This window comes from Diplotaxodon limnothrissa, linkage group LG3 (genome assembly GCF_057381915.1).
Source record: "Diplotaxodon limnothrissa isolate DT_005_m linkage group LG3, D_limnothrissa_male_GT1.1, whole genome shotgun sequence".
NCBI classification, from domain to species: Eukaryota; Metazoa; Chordata; class Actinopteri; order Cichliformes; family Cichlidae; genus Diplotaxodon; species Diplotaxodon limnothrissa.
This window is the reverse complement of record NC_140598.1, coordinates 18,147,750-18,170,877: the sequence shown is the minus strand read 5'-3', so window position 1 is coordinate 18,170,877 and position 23,128 is coordinate 18,147,750. Positions and strand designations below refer to the sequence as shown.

The 23,128-nt window shown below is 41.4% G+C and overlaps 1 protein-coding gene and 1 pseudogene across 1 annotated transcript; one reads left to right on the top strand and one right to left on the bottom strand.

The window, feature by feature from the left end:
- Positions 1-393: 393 nt before the first annotated feature.
- On the bottom strand, positions 394-7,123 carry LOC146634765 (uncharacterized). The gene is made up of 6 exons (XM_085343630.1): positions 7,075-7,123; positions 4,724-4,765; positions 4,377-4,643; positions 2,362-2,601; positions 1,812-2,048; positions 394-491 (listed from the first exon to the last, which is right to left on the bottom strand). Exons 1-6 carry the CDS (start codon positions 7,103-7,105, stop codon positions 394-396), a joined length of 915 nt encoding a protein of 304 aa, XP_085199756.1. The 5' UTR covers positions 7,106-7,123.
- A 12,040-nt stretch (positions 7,124-19,163) lies between these two features.
- Positions 19,164-20,407, top strand: LOC146634764 (histone H1-like; annotated as a pseudogene).
- The last annotated feature ends 2,721 nt before the right edge of the window (positions 20,408-23,128 follow it).

Sequence of the window (23,128 nt, the reverse complement as noted above, 5' to 3'; positions counted from 1 at the left end):
GGCAGTGTTGCTCTTGTTCTTATGTTATACTCCTAAAAGAATGCTGTATAAAGCAGAAAGGCCCACTCTATTTTTTCTATTGTTTCATACATATTTATTTTATTAATATTGTGAATGTAGGAAATATATCTTTATTTATAGTTTTTAATGACAGACAGAAAGTATATATAACAAGTTATTAACAGCCTCAGTGAGGCTCTGATGAAACAGCTTCAGGGGCTTCACAGGAAGTGAACAAGAGAAAACCAGAATTACGTTTTCCTTCTAATAAACAAGAAGCTGAAGCTTCCGATGAGATGGTCGCTCTCTTTGATCATGTATCATAAAGTTTCATCAGAATTTAAGAAGATTGACATGTTTCAGGTCCCTGCTGCACTGAAACATTAATTTGGATCACTCAGAGAAGTCATGCTCAGTGGTGACATCAACAGCAACCTCCTCATTCTGCCCACCCTGGTGGGTCATCTCCATGGAAACAACAACTCTGTTTCCTGTGGACAGAGTAAAAACATCAGTGACCAGTACAATGAAACACGTCTAACATAACTATTGTGTCTTTAGGTTTCCTGGATTCGCTTCATTTAGCACTCACACAAAGATGTTTATTTAATCTAGATATAAGTATGAAGAAAGTGTGAAGACGTTTTACTTCCTTTGCCTACTGATTGATCATCAGTGGACCCAGATGCAGACACACTAATTAAAAAACAGCTTTTATTAGACACATGAATGACGGGTAAACAGGAGAGTATCTTAACAGAGACTCAAACAGTGTCATGGCTCGGCTGTGTGGCAGGCAGGAGGAGGACCCAAAATGCAAAACTCACACACACGGGGATGAACTCAAAAGGCAGCTTTATTGCTGACAAAAGATAATGGGAGATACAAAACTAAACTGGGAAAAACTAACGTAAAGCTCACCAGGAAACACGGGGGAATCACACACAGCATGAGGGAGAACACGACGCCGAACAGAGGGAGACTCAGACAGAAATACACAGAGGGTAAACGAGGAAAGTGGGCACACACGGGGAACACAGGTGACACTGATAATCATAACGAGACAGGGCGGGGTGAACTGAACATGACATGTAGAGGCACAGAGGTTCCGACAGGAGGAGAGAGAGCACGGGGAAAACAGACATAACGGGCTGGGGAAACATGAAACAACCACAAAGGGAGACGAGGGCTCATCAATACATAGAGGGCACACAGGGGGGAGAGAGCCATGAAGGGAAAAACACTTAGGGAACAACACAACAGGGCAACTCAGAAGACATGGCCTAAATAAGGAACGAAATACGAAAATACAAAGAACTAAGAATACTGGGCCCACATGGCCCAGGACCATGACAAACAGAAGACAAGTGAAAACTGTTGCTACACACAGTCACAATGAGGATGAATCAGGAAACACCAGAAAACAACAACAGCTGAAACTAATCAGGGACACTGAGATAAGGGAAGCAAAACTAAATCAAGAACCGAAAAGATTAAAAAAAGCAACAACAAAAGTACAGTGACATAGACACACCAAACATGAAGTAAAAGCTGAAAAACAAGAAAGTGAGAATGAACTACAACTCTAACCACGATAATTTTACTTCTAAAAGGTTCCAAACGTAAGAAACATGAAGACTAAACTGAGAAAATAATCCAGGAACAATCTACTCCTACACCAGTAATAATAATTATGATAACGTAAACTCAAAACACCATGAACACAGATATCTAAACTCAATGAAGCAAAACTAAAAACAATGAAACACATCACCTAGCTCACAGTGATGCACCTGTGTGCAGATATCTACCTGAGCGTGTGGCGGAGATCCGGTCGAGGTAAATAGACAGCAGCAGACCGGTTGTGATGAAATATGGACAGAAGACCAGCAGGTGGAAGAGAAGTCTGAACACAGACAGAGAGGAAGGAGGAGGTTGAGGAGCAGGTGAGGAAGAGCTGGTTGGATGAGAAGAAGAGGGAAGAGAGGAGCTGGAGCGCATGGTTTCAAGATGAGGAGCCACAGAAGATCTGAAAGCAGTTACAGGATCTGTAGGAGGAGAGGTGAGGGAGTGATTTCAGTTCATTAAATCGTATTGTCACTCAAAGTAAAATGTCTTGGTCCAAACTTGGCACCGCACGCTCAGAAACACTGCTAATGATTTCATTCCTCACTAATGGTTGTTGATAGGGAATTGTCTTAAATATATGATTCTACTCTTCCTCAGTTCTTCGTGACAACACCTTTCCTCCACCTCATGATGCTTTCCATCAAGGTCAAGGAAAGTGTTTAGGAAAATGTTAAACAGGTGACTTTTGTACTATGTAACCACAATGACATGAACTGATGTCAGTGTACTGACCTCTGATCTTCAGGAAACTTTTAGGAGATGGTCCAGCCAGATCAGTAGCACACCAGTACAGACCCTCATTAGACTGCTGCACATTGGAGATGGTGTGCTCTTTATATCCAGATCCAAGAAGACGTCCACTGAAGAAGAAGTAAGCTGCCACCATGTCACCATTGATCTGTCTGCAACGCAGAGTAACATCACTTCCTGTTATCACAGGAAGTGCAGGGATCTCCAAGATCACTCCTTTTTCTGTATAAGAGACAAAACGATTCATAAAGAGAGACAGAGTTACACTAACAGAGCAGTCAGAAGCTAAAGCTTCAGCAGGGGTCATCAGTCACCTGTGACTTTGGAGTCAGTCAGACAGTACAGCCACTTTGGTTTTTGGCGTTATTTTTGTGCTACTATTCTGAGTGCATGTAAAAAAAAAATTGCAGGTGCAAGTGTTGCATTTTGAGGAGAAATTTATTTTGAGCGAAGAAAAGATAAATTTGAGTGAACAAAAGTCATTGCTGCGTGCAAAAACTGTATTTCAGTGTTTGCTATTGTCCATACACACACACACAACAGCAGCCCCTGTCACTCAGTTTTTGCATTTGCTCTTGCTCACATTGTGTTACTCGCGCTCTCAACATTTCTGCCCGTGGGCGCTCAACTCTTTCTGTACACTGTTGTATTTGTGCTACAAAACCAGCCAATCACAGACTTGGATGCAAAAAAAATCTGATTGGCTGTTTTGTTTTCCAATCAGCTTGAAATGACGGAATTCAATATCCCAGAATCCATTTTGTCCAAAACTCAAACAAGGCAGTGGCGGAGGAGCACAGAGTGGTTGAGTTTGAAATATTTGAAATGCAAAATCTATTTAGTTTTGGACACTGAGTCTCTTTAGTAAATCCAGCAGTGTTAAATGTCAAATAGAGGTTTTGTGCCACTACAGTGAATATGGACCTCTTTGTTCCTTCTTTAATATTCCAACATTTGTAACAATGGGATAGATTTCACTGGCTCTTCTAGTTTATGTGACTTGAATACATTAACAGGGGAAGAACATGTATCGTTAAAGTAAGATGTAAACTACAACCTTTCATTGATCTCTATGACATTTCTATTATAGTCAAGGAAAAGAGTTTGAATAAGGAAAAAGATCACTTCCTTCAGAATCAGATCTGATTCTATACATTACTATACATTAGAAAGGTATAGTAATCATCCACAACTATTTTCAGTTGCAGATGATAAAGGATTCAGAAAGTTTATTCATGCAGGTCCATATGACAGAGAATATGCATCTTCTTTTTGTTTTCATATTTTAATTTATATTTTATTGTGTTGTGGTTTGCAGTGTTTTGTGTTGTTTCATTTTAAATTTGTAAAAGGAAAAAGCTGAAAATTTAAATAGTTAAAAGTTGAAATGTGAAGAGTTGGTTTTTGTATTATATGATTTATTTATTACATTTTATGTGGAGTGAATAAATAAAATTATATTTACGGTGGCCACTAGAACAAAACACGTACAAACACAACAGAAGTGCTCCAGGATGCTAGGGGGCAGTGTTGAGCTTTTGTTACGTAGTGGCTACACAAGCCAGCAAGTACCAACGACCAGATTTGGTGTGTGGTAGTAACAGGTAAATGAACATTTTTTTTAATTATTTGAATATATATGAGTGCTTGTGTATAAATACACAAACAATACACACATGCTTTCAATTGTGTAATTTAAGTGATCTAGTAGCTCTGTTTTGAAGTCCAGTTAACGCTAGAAATGTGTTTTGGAGTTTGTACGTGCTTTGTCTCTAGGGGCAACTGCATATATTTATATATAAATAATACCACTTTTTTTTTACATTAGTAATTATTTTTGTGCATAATTTTATTTTGTTGTTAATACTAAATTAATTAAAGCAACAAAACAACCTGAAGAGCCGGTTTGGAGCCGAAGAAGCGGGCTCTTTTTAGTGAGCCGAACCGAAAGAGCCGGTTCTCTAAAAAGAGCCAGAAATCCCATCACTAATCTGTACCTGAAACAGTGATGTTAACTTCATCGCTACGCTGTCCAGATGAGCTTTCACAGAAGTAAGCTCCATCAGAGGGGCTGCACAAATTGAGATTACATTGAGAATCATCAAGATCAAAGCCTGCAGCTGCTCCACAGTCCTCAGTGAGTCCTCCTCTGGTCCTCTTCACTGTCCATCCATCAGCTGTCTGTTTATCGTCAACACAATGCAGAGACACTTGACCACAATTACTGAAGAACTGCTTTGAGTCTGGTTTAGCATGCAAAGAGACTGGAGGACAGACAGACAGAGCAAATTTATTTGTGTTCTTGTTGGAGTTTCACTGATTGTTTTCACTTCCATCGACTCACCTGCAGAAACAGTCGGTGCAGACAGCAGCAGCACACACACACCTGTAACAGGTGAAAAGTCCACAGAGTTAAAAGTCTTTAAACTCCTTCTTATTGTCCTCAGAGAAAAAAAAACTGCTGTTGCTCTTTTTCTAGGAGATATTCAACTCATAACAACTGTCGCCCCAAGGCGCTTTATATTGTATGGTAGACCCTACAATAATACATACAGAGATTGTTGGGTTTCAACAATCATATGACCCGCTATGAGCAAGCACTTTGGTGACAGTGGGAAGAAAAAACTCACTTGAAACAGGAAGAAACCTCCGGCAGAGCCAGGCTCAGGTAGGGGTGGCCATCTGCTGTGATATCCACGCTTGATGTCTTAGATGGCTATATTTAAAAGCATGACCTAATCTGGGCATGCCTGGATAAAGTTAGCCCAACCAAGTCATCAGCCTGTAAACTGTTAGAAGCACTTTACAAAAATCTGCTGGGTTACCAAAGCTCAACCATCTGTGCAGCACTTCATGTATCAGGCCTTTTGGGATAATGTCATCAGAGGAAGTCATTCCTCACTAAAGGCACCTGAACAGCTTTTAAATCATGACAAGCTAAATCCTAAATCTCAAGTTTGATTGACTTCACGAAGAATAATGAGTTTGTTTACAGCTTACAGGGCCAGAGCTCCTCCTTTACTGATTTTTAATCCCTCAGCACTTCTCATCAGTGATTGGGAGATACAAACCTTTTCACATTGAAGATTTCTTCAGTCACGTACCTGAGCACAATCACACAGTGGCTTACAGGTGCTAATTCTGCTGTCTAATTAGCTTTCACAGCTAAAAAGATGCTGTCTGCAATATTTCCCCTATAATTGAGCAATTCATTTTGAGTAGTTTTGGAGGTTTTCTTGGCAGCCTGAGTCCTTAAAAGAATAGCAGCCAACTGGCTGCCCAAAACAGAGAGCTGGTTCTGGGTTTTTAAAAATTAGCCCATTTAGCTCATTCATATCCTTTCCTTTAAACTGACAAATGCCGTTGCTGAACTCGGTAGGACCAAATTTTAAACAATCTGTTTTAAGATGATTATCCATCTTCCTGAAACCCAGAAGAAAAAAAAATATGGTCTCGGGTCAGTTTAAGCAGTGTTTTTGAGTTTGGGACTTCAGCTTCCAAGTCATCTTGTGTTTCATTCTGTAATCACAGATATTCTGAAGATAATTTAGTTTTAATGCTCCTGCCAGAGAGGAGTTTCCTCCCTCTATTTTGTGTATTTAAATTATTATTTTTTCCATTCTTTCTAAACGTTGCTACTACTTGTTACTGACTCAGAGAACTATGTGTTTAGTGTTTGATGTTAAAAACAGCATGACATATTTAACATGAACCATCGGTATGGTCGAAACTGAACTGATAAAGACAGGAGACGTTGTAGGAGTGTTTAGCTTATTTTAGAGTTTAGAAATGTGTTAACATAGAATGTAGGATTATTGTAGAGACACTGTCTGTAAAGTAATAAAGGCCTCATTGGGTTGTGAAGTTAGGAGTAGATTTTAGAAGGCTTCTCCCCCACTGAGTGGAAATTCCCCAGAGGATGTTTTAAGGTGGGGGTGTTAACATTTGTAACTGTGGGGGGAGTTTTATGACCTCTAGGAAGATATCTTCACCCACAGTGTTTTAACTGTCACGCACACACATCCACACGCACACTCACTCATGTGCATTCACACATACACACAGGTATGCGCACGCACTCACTCACGAGCACTCACATAGACACGTGGGAACGTGCACATGTAGGCATTCACGTGCTCGTGCACATAGACACAGACAGAGTTTGCAGCACACCGTAGGGGGTTTTATGATGGGGTCACTTCTATAAAGCTGGCTGTAACTAACAAAGGGGTGAAGATTTTGGAGAGGGACACCGGCCTCGTCTTCCCTTCTAGAAGTGCATGCTTAAATGAAGATAAATGAAGATGAATAAAGATGAATAAAAGATTTTGTGAAAATGACTACTGAGTCCGGTGCCATCTCTGGATGCTCGAGGAATAGAAAGAACCGGGGTAAAACTGATTTCGCAACAACGTACAGTTTAATACACTTTTATCATGTATATTAATTGTACAAAACGGGATAAAAGATGAAGCATGTGTCCCTTTCTAGTTTCTTAATTTAATTTATTTTTCTCATTTCTGCTGCAGCTGTCTCTACTTCACACCTGTCTACAAAAACAAGCTGACTTCCTGTTTTTACCTCCTGTAGCACCAAGGAAACTCAGCATTCACAGAGTGTCTGTTCTTTAGCTGGACTCGCTCTGATCTCTGTGGGAGCTGAAATAAATAAGTGTAGAAGCTCTGTGTGACTCACCAAAGAGCAGTGTGACGGCTGCAGTCTTCATGGTGTCTTGATGATGACTGAAGATGAAAGTGAGCAACAGAGTCTCACTTCAGCTCTTTACGGCAGCATGTTACCACATTAAAGACAGAAGCCTCAGAGTGAAAGCTCTTTGCTTACCCTCCCTTCCCTGTTAATGCCCTTCATGGCCCCCTGGCAAAACTTTGATAGACCCGCCCCTGCACAGTTACCAGCTGTCAGCTGCTTAGAAAAGGATCCTGATGTTATTTGTCTCTCAGAAACAGTTCATAACTTCAACTCATTCATGTCTCCTAAAAGGTAAACCTGTTTCTCCATCACAGCTCTGATGGTTCAGTAAGGACATCTCCTGGTTTCATCTTCATGTTTCCCTCTCACCAAATAACCAAACCGACATCATGACAAGTAGACAATTAGAAAGTAATATTAAATAAACTCTAACAACAGCTGATCAAGCTTAAACATGCTGCTGTTGTTCATCTGCTGGTTTCCCTTTTTAGCGCAAAGTGACCGGTAAACAAACTAGAGAAAAGCCGATCAGCTGATCAGTGATCATTTTCATGATTGAAGTAGCAACAAGAGAGAGAGGGGGGGAGAATGAGAGAAGAAGAGGCAGCTGTGCAGCATAAAGACGCAGAATAACTCCAGCTTTGTGTTTTTGTTTCATTCTAGCTGAAGTACGGGACAAACTGTGCTCCTTCTCAGCTCAATATGAAAGGTGTAGCATTTTCTCTGAATACTGGGCGATTCCGTTTTTTAGAGGACAGTTGGCAACTCTACTAACTATTCCAACTATCTAAGCATTCTTTGCTAAACTTCTCTTTTGACAGAATTCTCTTAAGAGACTATCCAAACTCTGCAGCTTGCTTAGAGAAACAGTAGCTATGCTTTTTAGACGAACATCCTACACCAGACCACATCCTACCATTTCTTGCCATCATGCAGGTTTCCAGCCAACCACAGCCTCGGATGTTATGCAATACTGGTTGTTCACAAAAACAATACATGAAGCTGGACCTTATACAGAACAGACACTGCTTTGTTCCTGTTTACAAGCTGGTAAAGCAAACACTTTGAATCAGTACTCAATACCACACTGTTCTTGATGCTTTTACATGTATATGGAAAGGTTCAGTTTCCTCAAATGTCACATCAGGCTTGTTTTAGGATTTTGTGTCACAGATGACATACTGATTAAATTTAAGTGTCCATCCATTCGCTTCCGCTTATCCTTTTCAGGGTCGCGGGGGGTGCTGGAGCCTATCCCAGCTGTCATAGGGCAAGAGGCGGGGTACACCCTGGACAGGTCGCCAGTCTGTCGCAGGGCCAACACACAGGGACAGACAACCATTCGCACTCACATTTTTTCGCACATTCACACCTAGTGACAATTTGGATTATCCAATTAACCTATCCCCACAAGCTGCATGTCTTTGGACGATGGGAGGAAGCCGGAGTACCCGGAGGGAACCCACGCAAACACGGGGAGAACATGCAAACTCCACACAGGGAGACCCCGGCCTGATGGTGGAATTGAACTCAGGACCTTCTTGCTGTGCGACAACAGTGCTAACCACCGTGCCACCATGCTAAATTTAAGTGTAATTATCAATTTATGTGAAGCATTGTTGACAACTGTATGGTTTAAGCATACTGAAAGGGAATTGTGAGAACAGAGTTTGGCTGTAAGCCTGCTGATTGTCAGCTTTAAACACTCACACAAACTATGATAAATAAACTAGTGTAGGAAATTATGAGTACCTGTAAATGATGTGAAGCTCTGTGTTGGATGATTGTCGTACAGTTCTCAGTGTCATTACTATGTTTTTGTCATTTCTGTGAAGATGAAATACTTCAGGGGTATACATCCAGCTGTGTCAGCTGACAGGATGTCAGAGCAGTGTTTGCTCTGCTTCAGAAGGTCAGCAGTCTTCACAGGAAGCTGATTCTAGTCAGGTGTAAAGTTTCCATTACTGTCTTAACAGCTACATGATGATCATCTTTGGTCTTGCAGCAGAGGAGGAATGATCAGAATAACCTGCCCCAGTCACACTGCAACTTTGAGGGTGGATGCTGATGAGTGAGAGGAACACTGGTGGAGTCTGAGATCCACAACTTTATCGTTATTATTATATTATTATCAGTGTTGGGCAAGTTACTTTGAAAACGTAATTAAAATATAGTTACTTCTTCAAAAAAGTAACTGAGTTAGTAACTGAGTTATAATATTCTAAAAGTAATTAATTAACTATTGCATTACTTAAAAAAAAATGTTTTACCATCTGGGGCCCAGGGTATAATCGGCCATTTTTAACTACTTTTGATGTTTCCTCTACATTTCACCTTTAAAAACTATTTACTTTGCCTTTTTTTGTTATCATTCTTTTCAGCACAACCCCACGTGTCTGAATTTACAGTTATGTTTCCATTTTGACATACTGTATTAACTCAATTGATCTAAAATTAGACAAAAAACATAAAATCCGAGTTGAAAAAGTGATATTTTTTACTGTAACAAACCACAAAGATGCTTAATGAATCATATTTCGTAACTTTAAATGCAAATATAAATTGAAAATGTTTAAAATCATATGCACAAGTTTTACAAACAACATCACAGCCTGACACCTGCAGGTCTGACAGCAGCAGGTGTATCACTCCTGTTTCTACCTGGAGACACTTCATTGTTCTGACACACAACACAAAACTATCCACAGCACTACACACTAACTACACAAGACAACACGTCACTCCTAAAACTTTCCTCTCTTCCTAAACAACCAGATGTCATGTTGCCATATCATTTTTTGATTGGTCGACATGGTGCATTTTCCCACCAACACGAAAGGGCAGGTTTGGGGTTTTTTTTGCTCATAAGCAGTGCTTATGAGTGCTTGTTAGCGCTGTCCTTAGACAGTAAACATGATGAAACTATTGAGGAAAAACGACGGGTATAAATTGTTTATCATGACTCTGGTTTTACGTGGCCTATCAACACAATTTAGAAACTGGTATATATCACCTTGTTGCTTTGTCATCTTGAAGTGGTCATGTGATTGGCTTACCACGACTTTATTCTTCCTCAGTCAAACAGCAGCACTCATGAGATTGTTTTGCCCCCTTAGCTCCAGGCAGAAAATGATTGCCGTCCGCGGGACAGCAATCAAAACACAAACCAAGCACACCATTGTTTTTCTTGTGACATTACCAATAAGTTTGATGTGTCACATGGCCCTCTTCCTATTGAAAAAACAAAAGTTGTATCCAAGATGGCCGACTTCTAAATGGCCACCATGGTCACCACCCATCTTAAGGAGTTTGCCCCCTCACATATACTAATGTGCCACAAACAGGACTTTAATATCACCAACCATTCCCATGTTATTACGGTGTATCCATATAAATGGTCCATCCTGTATATACCAGTTTTCTATCTCCCCCCACCACCACTTCCCCTGCCGGTGGCGGACTCCCTCAGACATCGGTGCGTTGGTGGTTCTTTGTGTCTGGGGGTGGGCGTCCGGGTACACACCGGCTCACTCCTTGGCGGCCGCTTATTGGGGCTCGCTCGGGCCACTTCGGAGGTAGGGTGCCCCCAGCCTCTCGGCCTGGGGCTCGGTCACTCAGGCACAGCTGGCTGCCGGCGGAGCTCACGGGCACGTCACTGCAACTCCCCCTGGCTTCTGCTCCGCGCCTGCTGAATGAGCCCTCATCTGGGACTCTCCTTAGTAGGGATGGGTACCGGTGTCCGGTGCCATGATGGCACCGGTTCTGACATAAACGGTAGTAACCAGACCAAAAGCAGTGCACATTTCGGTGCTTTATTTCGGTGCTTTTTTTTCCTGAGCTGTGATACACTTCTAGCCAATCATTTTACGTTTCCGAGGATAGTAGGCGGGTCCAGGTACGTACGTTCTTTTGGAGCAGAGCTACAGATTAAAAATGCCCAAGGCGAAGCGGTCAAAAGTCTGGCTGTACTTCACAGCAAAATATGCAAACTCAGTAGCAACAAGCGCTTTAAGCTGATACTGTGATACTGTCAAAGGAGGTAACACCTCGAATCCGATGAAACACCTGGCGACGCATAGTGGGTTTTTTTTAAAAGCCGAGAAATGCACCGTATTTGACGGCAGCAGCAGCCGTTCTTCTCTGCATGAGTAGCTTAATGTTGTTCGTGTGTAATTTATGTTGAGTAGGCTAACCACGTTATTACATTAATGCATGTAAGGTGAACTAGCAAACATCATCATAGCTACATGCGGCTGTCTTCTTGTTTGATGGCAGATACTCCCGTCACCCTGGCCAAAAAGGCTAAAATGACCAAAGAAAAAGAGGGAAACAGCTAAACATGAGAGGTTTTTGGACAAAGTTTGTATTTTTTCCATTGTTTAAGCTTCCAGCCAAGAGTGATACCATATATGCCCCATTTGTGCAGAAAAGGCTAACATTGTTATCTTTTTACAAAAAACAGCTGAACATGAGAGGTTTTTGGACCAATTTTGTGTTCTCCATTCTTTAAACACCGGTTTGAGCACCGTTTAAGCACCGGCACCGTTTCAAAAGTACCGATTTGGCACCGGTATCGGATAAAACCTAAACGATACCCATCCCTACTCCTTAGCTCTTACTAGAACAGTGGCGCGGCTGCCCCTCTGTGGGTCTTCCTTGGTCTCTTGTGTTCTGGGGGCCTCTGGATGTCTGGAGTTTTGATCTCCTCCATACCTGCTTCATACCATAGAGGACAGAGCTGTGGCTCCCCCCACACTCCCTAGCAGACCATTAAATGGAGAAACCTTTGGAATGCAAGCATGCTGATCCACACAGGTATGCACACAGGTGTACACATGGGTATTCACAGACGCGGACTACAGCTTTCTTGGCTGCTGCCTCAAAGCACATTGTGCGCTGTCTATCTTGCGTGCTGCACAATATCATTTATTATTTAGTAACTATTGATATCTATTGCTAGCTAGTTTATTGTGATGGTGCTTTTTTTTCTTATTATGTTGCTCTTTGTTGTTTGCTTTCTCTTCTGTTTTTTTTTCTCCATACAGGTGACCCAGGAGTTTTGTTTTTTTTGTTTGTTTGTTTGTTTGTTTTTTCTCTCTTCCCCCCCTTCTCACCGTCTCTTCTCCCCTTTAGGTTTTCTTTCTCTCCCTCTCTTTCATTCTTTCTCCCTGTCCTATCCCACAGTCATGTCTGTCCCGTTTGTAGCAACTGAAAATAAAATAAACTCATAATTATAATAAAAGTCAATCAAATGGATCAATATGGCAAGGCCACGATGATCCACTTGATAAAATAAATCCGCTTGGCATCTTTCTTGGCCTTAAGACAACAATTCTGATGGCTATAGATCCAAACGGGACAAAAAACCCCAAAAAAAAAAACCCCAAAAAAACGACGTTTTCTATGGACATCACTAGCAAACACTCTCCGCTTGTGAGTGAAAAAAGAAAAAGAAAAAACACCCCTTCCCTATAGGTGTTAAAGTTTACCATGTCAGCCAATCAAAAAGATAATATGGCAACATGTGGCATTTGGTTGTTTAGGTAGAAGGGGAAGTTTTAGGAGCAACACCCGCGACGGAAAGTGGGCAAGCGAAAGAAAGAGAGAGAGCGAGTTTTCATATGTAAGACATTAGTGACGTTTAGTGATGGGTCTTTCTAGCACAAACCCGCCGCTGGAACGAGACATTTCAGCTACACAGCAAAGCAAGACACGAGCAGGCAAAGTTCTTTGTGTTACTCATATATGATGGAGAGAACCATATATGGTTCCAGTCGCTCTTGTCCGCTCCCTCGTAACACTGCTCTTTTATTAGAAAAAAGAGTACTGTGTGTGTGTGTGTGTATGTAGCTGTGTGTGTGTGTGGGTGGGGGGGGGGGGGGGGTGTCAAGATGTGACCCCATTAACGACTTCCCTAAACCTGCTGGTCTGGAAATCCAGCAGTCCACCTAAACAAAAGGCACTTAGACTAAAACAGATATAGATGTGTTTGCTATACCATATATCAGTAAGGGAAGATAACCTCTCTCATGACCCTAGGATCTGAGTGTGAATGCCAGAACACTCTGGAATGCACACAAAGTCTTTGCAGACGACTAAGGATCAGACCCCTATCAATATGACATCGATTATAAACCTTAAGCATATATGAGTAAATATTTCTAAGGATAAATGACAATCAACAATATAAACCTGACATTTAGCATGTTTGGAGGCTATTGTTAGCGTGTTGTGTTGTTATTGTTTTGTTTTGTGTGTCAGTTAAACTGCTGAATGTCACACAAAACAAAAAAAGCCATCATAGGCAGATTGCAGTGTAAACGCTGTCTCCACATGGAAAACAGGACTGATGCGCCTCCTGCTGTCAGACCTGCAGGGTTTAGGCCTGTGCTGTTCTCCTGTCTTATACTGAACTTTTTTGGACTGGCACAAATAATTTGTGTGCCTTCTTATTTGATGCAGCCCAGCTGATTGTTCTGTAAATAGATTTAAATGGTTATATAAAAAACGCCTGAGGCCTTTGCTGCATTTTTTGATAAATAGTACAATATAACTTTGTTGTTTGCAAAACTTGTGTATAATTTTTAGAAATGTACAATTTCTATTTGCATTTCAAGTTATGAAATTGATTTGTTAAACATGTTTGTGGGTTTTACGGTAAAAAATATAACTTTTTTCTACTCTGATTTTGAATTTTTTGACTGAATTTAGATCAATTGTGCTAATATAGTATTCCAAAATGAAAAAAAAAACCCTAAAGTTTCAGATATTGAGGTTGTGATGAAAATAATGATACCAAACAAGGCAAGATAAACAGCTTTTAAAGGTTAAATATAGAGGTAAAATCAAAAGTAGTCAAAAGTGGCCAATTATGCCCTGGACCCCAGAGGGTTAATATTGTTGTAATTGTTTATAAGTCTATAGAACAATTAGGGGCTGGGAATGTATAAGATAAAGGTCTAAATTTATCTTACTTTGCTCACATTTCACTGAGTGTATATTTGTTAATAACTTGAATTGCATTATTTTTATGGATGAGGATAAAGTGTAAGATAATTGGGAATTTCAGGGTTTACTTTATTCTGTTTAGTGTAATGTTTCTTTCCTTATTTAAATTTTTACATACTGTTCCCTTAATACATGGTAATTGTGCACAGAGGGAGCAGTCGCAATCAGCACTATGGAGTAACAGAGGCTTTAACTAGCTTTGGAGGCAAACTGTTTTCTTGCCGTGCTTGGAAGTGTACAGGAACATTCAGACGGATTACTATAATTCAAGACTGTGAAAATAAATGTTTGCATGTTTGTTTTCAACTACAAGGGAACTTTGTGGATTATTTTCAACTGTACAAGGACACGCGTGCGGCCTGAGTACCAATAAGTACTTCCTTGGTAATACTGCGACTTCCGTCTTTAATGTGGTAACAGGCTAAAGTGAGACTCTGTTGCTCACTTTCATCTTCAGTCATCATCAAGACAACATGAAGACTGCAGTTGTTACACTGCTCTTTGGTGAGTCACACAGAGCTTCTACACTTATTTATTTCAGCTCCCACAAAGATCAGAGCGAGTCCAGCTAAAGGACAGACACTCTGTGAATGCTTAGTTTTCTTGGTGCTACACGAGGTAAAAAACAGGAAGTCAGCTTGTTTTTGTAGACAGGTGTGAAGTAGAGGAAGCTGCACCAGAAAAAGAAAACATTTTTTTTTTAAGTTAAGAAACTGGAAAGGGACACATGCTTCATCTTTTATCCCATTTTGTATAATTAATATACATGATAAAATTGTATTAAACTGTACGTCTCCTGTCTTTATCAGTTCAGTTTCGATCATACTGATGGTTCATGTTAAATATGTCATGCTGTTTTTAACATCAAATCACAATAACCAAACACATGGTCCTCTATTTAGGTCAATCGTAGCAATAGTAGTAGTCAATAGTAGTAGTAGCAACATTTAGAAAGAATGAAAAAGTAAAAATCTGAGTACACAAACCAGAAGGAGGCACTCATCTCTGAAGGAAGCATTAAAACTTAAAATGTTCGTCAGAAAACCTGAATCTACTAGTTCCAGGTTATAGCCAGTTCAGGAAGTTGAGACAGATTCTTCAAGATTAGGAATCCATCAATACAGGCCATTTTACCATTAATGAAACAAATGATCCTGATGTCACTGACATCCAGTGTTGGTCAAGTTACTTGAAAAAGTAATCAGTAACTAATTACTGATTACTTCCCCAAAAAGTAATCCTGTTACTTTACTGATTACTTATTTTCAAAAGTAATTAATTACTTAGTTACTTAGTTACTTTTTAAAAACACGATTTACAACTTGAATAGGTGATAAAGCGATAGATCTTTCAGCCCAATTCTACTTTTTCTACTTAAGACTATGCTTCCTTCTCACCGTCACCCAGCCGCCCTCTTTCCCCAGCTGCTTGGGGTCTCCCGGGGAACAGCTAGCGGGGCCTACACTATCTTCAGCTGCACCAGCTACAGGGGCCTGGCTAGCTACTGGTGAATGAAAGGTGGGAAGCTGACTCCCCAATTCTGTAATCCTGGCCTCCAGAGCTGCAAATATGCTAGATTTGTTACAAGTATCACTACTGATAAAGGAGGCAGAGGAGTAAGCATCTCACACAATGAGTAGGAAAGTGCAGGAGGGACAGGTGAAGAGGCCTTGCTGCTAGCAAGTTGGCTATGAGCTAAGCTCAGCTAGCGAAACATAAAAAAAACACAGTGAGTGAATACTTCTTCTAAATTAGATAGTGAGTACACAGAAAGTGTGCTTCGGATGAAGCAGGTGAAGATTATACTATGAAATTTTTTTAAATTGAATTGCTAAGAGGAGAAGCTACTCAAAAACACCACTGTGTTTGAGCAGGAACAGGAAGTGATACTTGTTGGGTCTGTGTTTCCACAAGCCCAGCTGGTTTAGAGACTTATTCATCATGAAGAAAACAAGACAGTCAGCGATCGATCGATTTATTTGCAAGGGAGGCCTCGTTGGTGTCTACCACAAAATGACCCCAAATCCAGCCTCCTCTCGCTGCCTTTTATTGGGAAAACAGTTCACACAATACACATCACAGTAACGCCCACATGGTTCTAAGACAAGGCACTGTATGTATATGTGTGAACATCTGTATGCATGTGAGGCTGTGTGTGTGTTATGTGAGAATGTGTGTGTGTGACCTCCTGCTGACCAAAAGGGTCATAAAAGCAGGAAGCAACATCACAATAAACAGATCTTCCAGAAAGGATGTACCTGCAATAAAACACTACATCCCCCCCAGAACCTCGAGAGGCTGGAGAGGGGGACAAAGGACTTCCTTTCATTACAGAGTTAAAACAATGTAGAGATGGAAAGCATAAAAATTACAACATTTAACAATTCACTCTAACAATACTCTACCGCAATGAGAGCGAACACCAAGTGACAGTGCCACTGTTAGATTTGTATTGTTGATTGTCATTTATGCTTAGAAATATTTACTTATATATGCTTAGAGTTTTGTAATTAGTTGTAGATTGGTAGAGGGTTTGATCCTTGATAGTCTGCAAACTTTGTGTGTATTAGACAGCACTTTGGGAGCATGAGAGGTCATACCGTGTCTTATTATTTTATGGTAGGATTAACGTAGTTGCGTCTGTTCTAGTCTAAGTGCTCTTTGTTTAGATGAACTGCAGGACTTCCTCACCGTGTTATCTAGGATGAACCATCTAGGGTGAGGGGGAGGCTACCCTCTTCCTGACCAAGGATGTTTGACCCTTTGATCAGCAGTCCCCACACACACACACACACACACACACACACACACACACACACACACACACACACACACAGGCAAGGTACTCTTTGTGTATGTAGACGTCATATGTTAATGAACTTATGCATATTCATGTAACCTCAATAAAAGGACAGTGATACGGGAGAACGGACGAGAGCTACTGGGGTCAAGCGAAGGAACGGTGCCTGTCCGGTTCTCTCCCGTGCACGAGTAACATGAAGAAGTTTGCCTACTTGTGTCTTGCTTGCAGTGTAATTATATTGTCTTAACGTTCCAGCGAATAGGTTTATGCTACAAACCTATCATTAATTGGTCCTTCGATGCCGGAGCCCTGGAATCGCATTCACCGAGGGGAGGAGAGGCACGCTGAAAGACTGACGTCAGCCAGGAAGTTCCTGTGGATTCGCTGTATGTCTTTTCTCCTCGATGAATGGCGATTGGCGGGATTCGAGGCTGATATTACACGCTAAGCAACACCGAGTAAGTTTAGAGTCCAACTCTATAACTGTACGTCTTCGCCGCTCAGTGGGGCGTTGTCCGTGGCCGCTTAGTGGGGCTAAAATTACGTCTTCGCCGCTCAGTGGGGCGTTGTCCGTGGCCGCTCAGTGGGGCTAAAATTCGCCGTCTAAGTGGGGCGATGTACAAGGCCGCTCAGTGGGGTTTTTTGTACAGAAGCATTAAGTCGCAGAGTTGCGCAGTTCGAACTTTTTTTGGTTCGCCGTCTTAGTGGGGCGAAATACAGACCGCTGTGTGGGGTACTGTAGTGAGTTCTCCACCGCTCAGTGGGGTGTTGAGAAGTTCCGCGGGGTCCAGATTGTGCTGGACAGTAGGCCTATTTTGTGTTGTTGTCATTGTCGTCGTCATTGTTGTTGTTGTTGTTGTGTGTGCGGAGCAGAACATGTGGTCTGTGACACCGACTGTTGTTGTTATCATGGGTTTCTAAGCAACCAAGAGTGAGTCGGAGGGAGACAGACGTTTGTGCTGGACTTTGCTCCTGGCAGCACAAAGTATTTATGTAAAAAAAAGAGAGAGCGACGGCTCCACAGCTGCGCGGGTTCACGCGAGCGCGGTCACGCGGACCTGAGCCGTGCGGTTAATCGCAGGCTTATAAATGGAAGAGATTCAAATGTTAGAAGTTTTCAGAAAACACACCAGCCTTGGAGAGCTGTGGAGAAGGCCAGCCCACATCAGCAGCACTTAAGATATGCTCTGGTGAATGGCTTTCCCCCCACCCCTTGCTGACACAATGTTTATTCTTTAGCTTGCCCTGATCGACAGCAGCCTGTGTGCCAGACCATAGATTTAATTGAGGTGGATAGTTGTTAAAAGTAATCTACATTAAGCTTGTGGTTGCTTAAATTCAGTACAATGACATGTGAGGTGAAGTGATATAGGTAAATATTTAAACTCATGAAGTGCATAGAGGCACTTGACCTGTGTGGAAGACGGTCGTCTTATTATGAGCCATTGTTGAGATATAGAGCACATCTGTGAAAACAACTAATATGCTCAACCCTGTATGAAACATCTAAAAATACATGATGGAGAAGCTGTGTTGAATATGTAAGTGTAAGACTTTGCCACTGTGGGCAGAGCATGCAACTACTGTGTGATGTCGCGTTGCAGTTTTGTTTTTGTTTTTTGAGCTGATGAGCAAGCTACACATTATCAGATCAAGAGCTGTCTGAGAACTACTCAAAGAGAGGGAAACAGAGAGTGTGCAGCGTTTCCATGAGCAGTTTTTCTGCACCTTGACTCGTGTGTGTGTGTAGCATCAGCATCATGTTTTTGTTTATTTGTTTTGTTGGATTAAAAATAATTAAATAAACTGGTGATCATGCTTATGGATCACCATGGCACATATCTCCAGCCATATGGTTTATTTATGCAGATGAAAAAGTGAGTGTGAATGTGTCTGACATCACAGTGTTTTTGTGCACTGTGCAAAAGTGATTGCCTCTGATTGTGAGTGAGAGCGGTGATTTTGCAGACCACCAGCTATTGTGAAGAAAAAAAAAAGAGTGAAAAAGAGACAAATTACTACATTGTAGACGAAGAGAAATAATCATAGGAAAAAGGTTTTGTGTTGATCAGCCGAAAAACAACTACAATGTCATTTTCTGCTTTTAAGAAAGGATTGTTCACACAAACACAGACAGAGAGAGAGAGAGAGAGATGTGTGTTGATTAAGCAGTGATGATAATAATGAACATGTTTTAGTTTGTCACTTTCAGGTGAAAAGCAGACCTGTATCAATTTTCCACATGCAACAGTCGGAAGAAAGTTATAGTTTAACATCACTGGAAACATGCAGGCCAAGTTTCTGGCTGACTTATTTACAGTGCCATGTGTTTCTCAACCTCACAAGCGAGCTCACTCCTCCCTGAAGATAAGGAATGCAGCTCCAAAGCAATAACATGATAAAGAGACAGCAGCAAGTCCTGAGCACAAAAAGTCCCAGCAAAGCAGCAGCAATGTGGATAAACAGCAGCAGAAGAAGAAAGCAAACCCATCTTCCTGTCTGATTGGTTGAATTTCACGGAGGGGCGAGCAAGATGGCAGCGGGAAGAGGAGTTTTTGTTTGAGTTCTCAGCACGAGACACTTATTTGACGTCTTTCTGGCCTTCGGGACTTTTTTGGAGATCAGCGCGCTAAACTTGCTGGATCTGAGGCCAGGGTCTGCGGCGGCAGCATGTTGAAATGCTCAAAAAGGACTGAGTGACTCGGGCAAGCCACATGCGGCTAGCGACATGAAAGAAATGGACCCTTCATGATGCGTTCAACGTGCCAGCGCTGTGGTGGGAAAGGCTCCATCATAAACACGCCCTGCGCCCTGCGCCGAGGTTCAGGCCAAGAAGAAGAAGACGATGACTTCCAAGCCCAAGAAGGTCGGCCTCAGCGTGGGCGAGCTGATTGTGAAAGCCGTGGCCGCTTCCAAGGAGCGCAACGGCCTGTCTGTGGCCGCTCTCAAGAAGGCTCTGGCTGCCGGAGGCTACGATGTGGACAAGAACAAGGCCCGTGTCAAGACCGCCATCAAGAGCCTGGTGGCGAAGGGCACTCTGGTGCAGACCAAGGGCACCAGGACCTCCGGATCCTTCAAGATGAACAAGGCTACTGAGAGCAAAGCCAAGAAGCCCGCCGCAGCCAAAGCCAAGAAACCGGCAGCAGCTGCTAAGAAGTCGCCCAAGAAGGCAGCAGCAGCACTTCAGCTACTAGACAGGACAAAGCTGAAGGAGAACTGCCGGGACTGTTGAAGTGGGAGAGGACAAAAGAGTGAGAGGACAACAGAGTGAGAAGACTAGGTGAGAACACATAGGAATTATTTAATGTGGGAAATCAAAATTTGGGTTAGCAAACCTGGGGAAAAGAAAACTGACTGCTTAAGTTGGAAAATTGAGACGGAGTCTGAAACATTGCGAAAATAGAAACATATACAAAATCACACACACACAAGCAGAACATGCATTAACCCTACTAACAATTCCAAACACAAAATGACTCATGAAGACTCATAGCACATTAGTTAAGAAATGATCAAATAGCAGAGAAGTGTGTAGGAAAGGCAGAGAACATGCTCTGCTGGAGATGCAGCTCCACAGACATGCATTAGACCTGCCTAATAACACAAACACACATGCAATGAAAATTAGCTTGTTATCTTTCATCAGTGTTAAAATAGTGTCAATTTAGCAGACACTTGTTATTAAATACTGAATTTATCCAATGCAAAAAATTGACTCTCCAGGTTGCAGGACAACAGTTTAACTTTTGTGGGAAAAAAGATCCTGGTTTGACCAACCAGTGATCAGACAATAAATTTAGTTGTTAAAATGGTAAATTGGGAGAAGCTTCCTGCTTGATTAATGCAGCACATGTAATTTACTGTATGAGGGAAATTGTCTTTTGTGATACTATTTTGAACATGCTTTTCTGTCGTCCTGTCAACTTAGTGGGTTAATAGCTGATATGCAAATTAGTTGATTGGTTTTAGATTAATGAAAGGTGACTGAATTCTAGTATGAGTGAATGAGATGTGTTGGAGTTGTTGTGTGTTGAGTGGAGACTCTAAAACACTGAGTTTCCTGTTTTGATGTGCGAGTGAATCCTGTATTTAGATACACAACTCTGAATACATCAGAACAAACGTCTTTTGTGAAGTGCATGACAGCATGTCACATGTTTTATGATGAAGGGAAAAAGGAAAAATTGAATAAAATAGATCTGTGGCTTAAATGAGTGAAGAGCACAGACCGGGTGATTAAACTCATAGCTAATAAGACATTAGGCTTATGTTGTGTGTTGTGCAGCTGATGGTTGGTTTGGAGTGAATCTAGCTGATGATTTTTCTTTTGTTGTGAAGTTGAGCCTGCCGATTAGTATGATGGTATGATGAACCATGCTAATGGTATGATTTACCCTCCTGAGATGAGGAGCTTGTGTCATGACTTAACAAGGCCTTTTTATTTTGATACTTTCACAGTGCACTGAAAGTTTTGTTCGATAATCTCTGTTCTTTGAGCAGATCTGCGAGTCGGGAATTAAAAGCGTTACACGTCGTCAAGAAAATTGTTGCAAGTGAGTTTCTCCACATTTAAAATGGGTTCAGGAGAAAGCCACTTATTTGGGACAATTAGGAAATGAGAGTCCCCCCCAAAAAGGATTCAACGAGGAAATCCAGTCTAAATTATTTTTCTCTTTGAAATAACGTCGTTTTGCTGAGCGTGGAAACGAATGCGATGATAATTTCCACAATTAGCAAAAGAAGGAACCACTGAGTGAATGAGTAAGAATTTTAAAATAACTGACTGACTGACTGAACATGATTGTGTGAAGCTAACCCCCACCTGACAAAGGTGCAGATGAACCCATGTGTTTCCTTTTACAGGAGCAGAAAGATGACAGCAACACTCGAGGTTGCATGATGATTTAACCTTTTAAATGCCATTTTCTGTGTCTGTGCATTTATCAGGTATGTTATTCATAGGCTTGAGTTGCTCACAGAGATAACTGTGACAAAGTATGCATACGCCTGCGCAAGCGCTAATATTTGCATTTTCTTTTCTTACAGCATGCCAGTTCTTCATGTGAATTGATGATGCGATTTATACCAGGACAACTGGTTGATGTTTTTTCCTACTACAGGATTTCTGGGTTTATGTGTGAGGAAAACTGTGTTTACAGGTTATGAGTGGTGATGCTGTTGCATTGTGTTGATGGGAAAATGTGAAGGTTACTTTGATAATGTGAATAACCTGTGTGAAATTTCCTGTGTTGAGAACTGGTGTTACTTCTTTCCACAGCTAGGGTTGACTTTATGGTGTTTTTATGGCACCTCTGGAACCTGTTGACCTGTGTCTGACCTCTGTCTGACTACAGTCAATGTGTATTGCTAATGTTAGTTTCTTTGAGAATGCTGTGGAAGATTCAGCTGAAACGGACAAGTGACATGAGTAAAACAAATAAGAGATACAGTGTTTCTGGGGTAGTTTGATATGGGCTCATTAGCTGGCCACTTTTGAGCCCATAGTAATATATAAGTGGAGTGACTTTGCTTAAGAGCAGTCACCGATTACGTTAATGTTGCCTGAGTACATGGGATGATCCATGTCTGAGGCGACTTATGAAAATAATTGTAGTTTACTGATTTGAGAAAACCTGCACATGACACTTGTCTTGCTGATGTTGAATGCTTCTTGTCCTAGGTATGAAGTTTGATTTTACTTCCAGATTTTGTTTTCCAGGCCATGATGGTGTGTATGCAGGCTCCTGGGAGAGCCAGGTGTTAAGCAAACTTAATATGCAAAGCACACTAACATTTTCATTGCAGGATTATAGGTCCAGGGTGGTGCTGCTCCAGGGGGGGAGATGCCCTGATGTTGCCTGGGATATGATCTAGCTAATCTTTTTCTTTAAGACTGGAATCCAGGTTTGGTGAGTTGACGCATGGGTGTGTCCATGCGTCAAGAGGAGGGGTCCAAGGATTAACATTAAACAATGTTTTTTATTATTGTTGCAGTGATTTGTGTGATTAGCCGTTTTATTTACAAATATTAAACCTATGCAAGTGGTGCACCCATGTTCAGATGAGGCTTTGATGGCCTATAAGTGAAGTTCACTGAACTAAAGAATGTGGTTTGATGATTGTTGACATACTCTCCAAATAGTTTGTCTTCCTAGCAAGGAAATACAGGTGCAGCAGTAATCTCCTGAGAAATCTTCAGAGGCCCAGTGAGAAGCGCATAGCTGACAG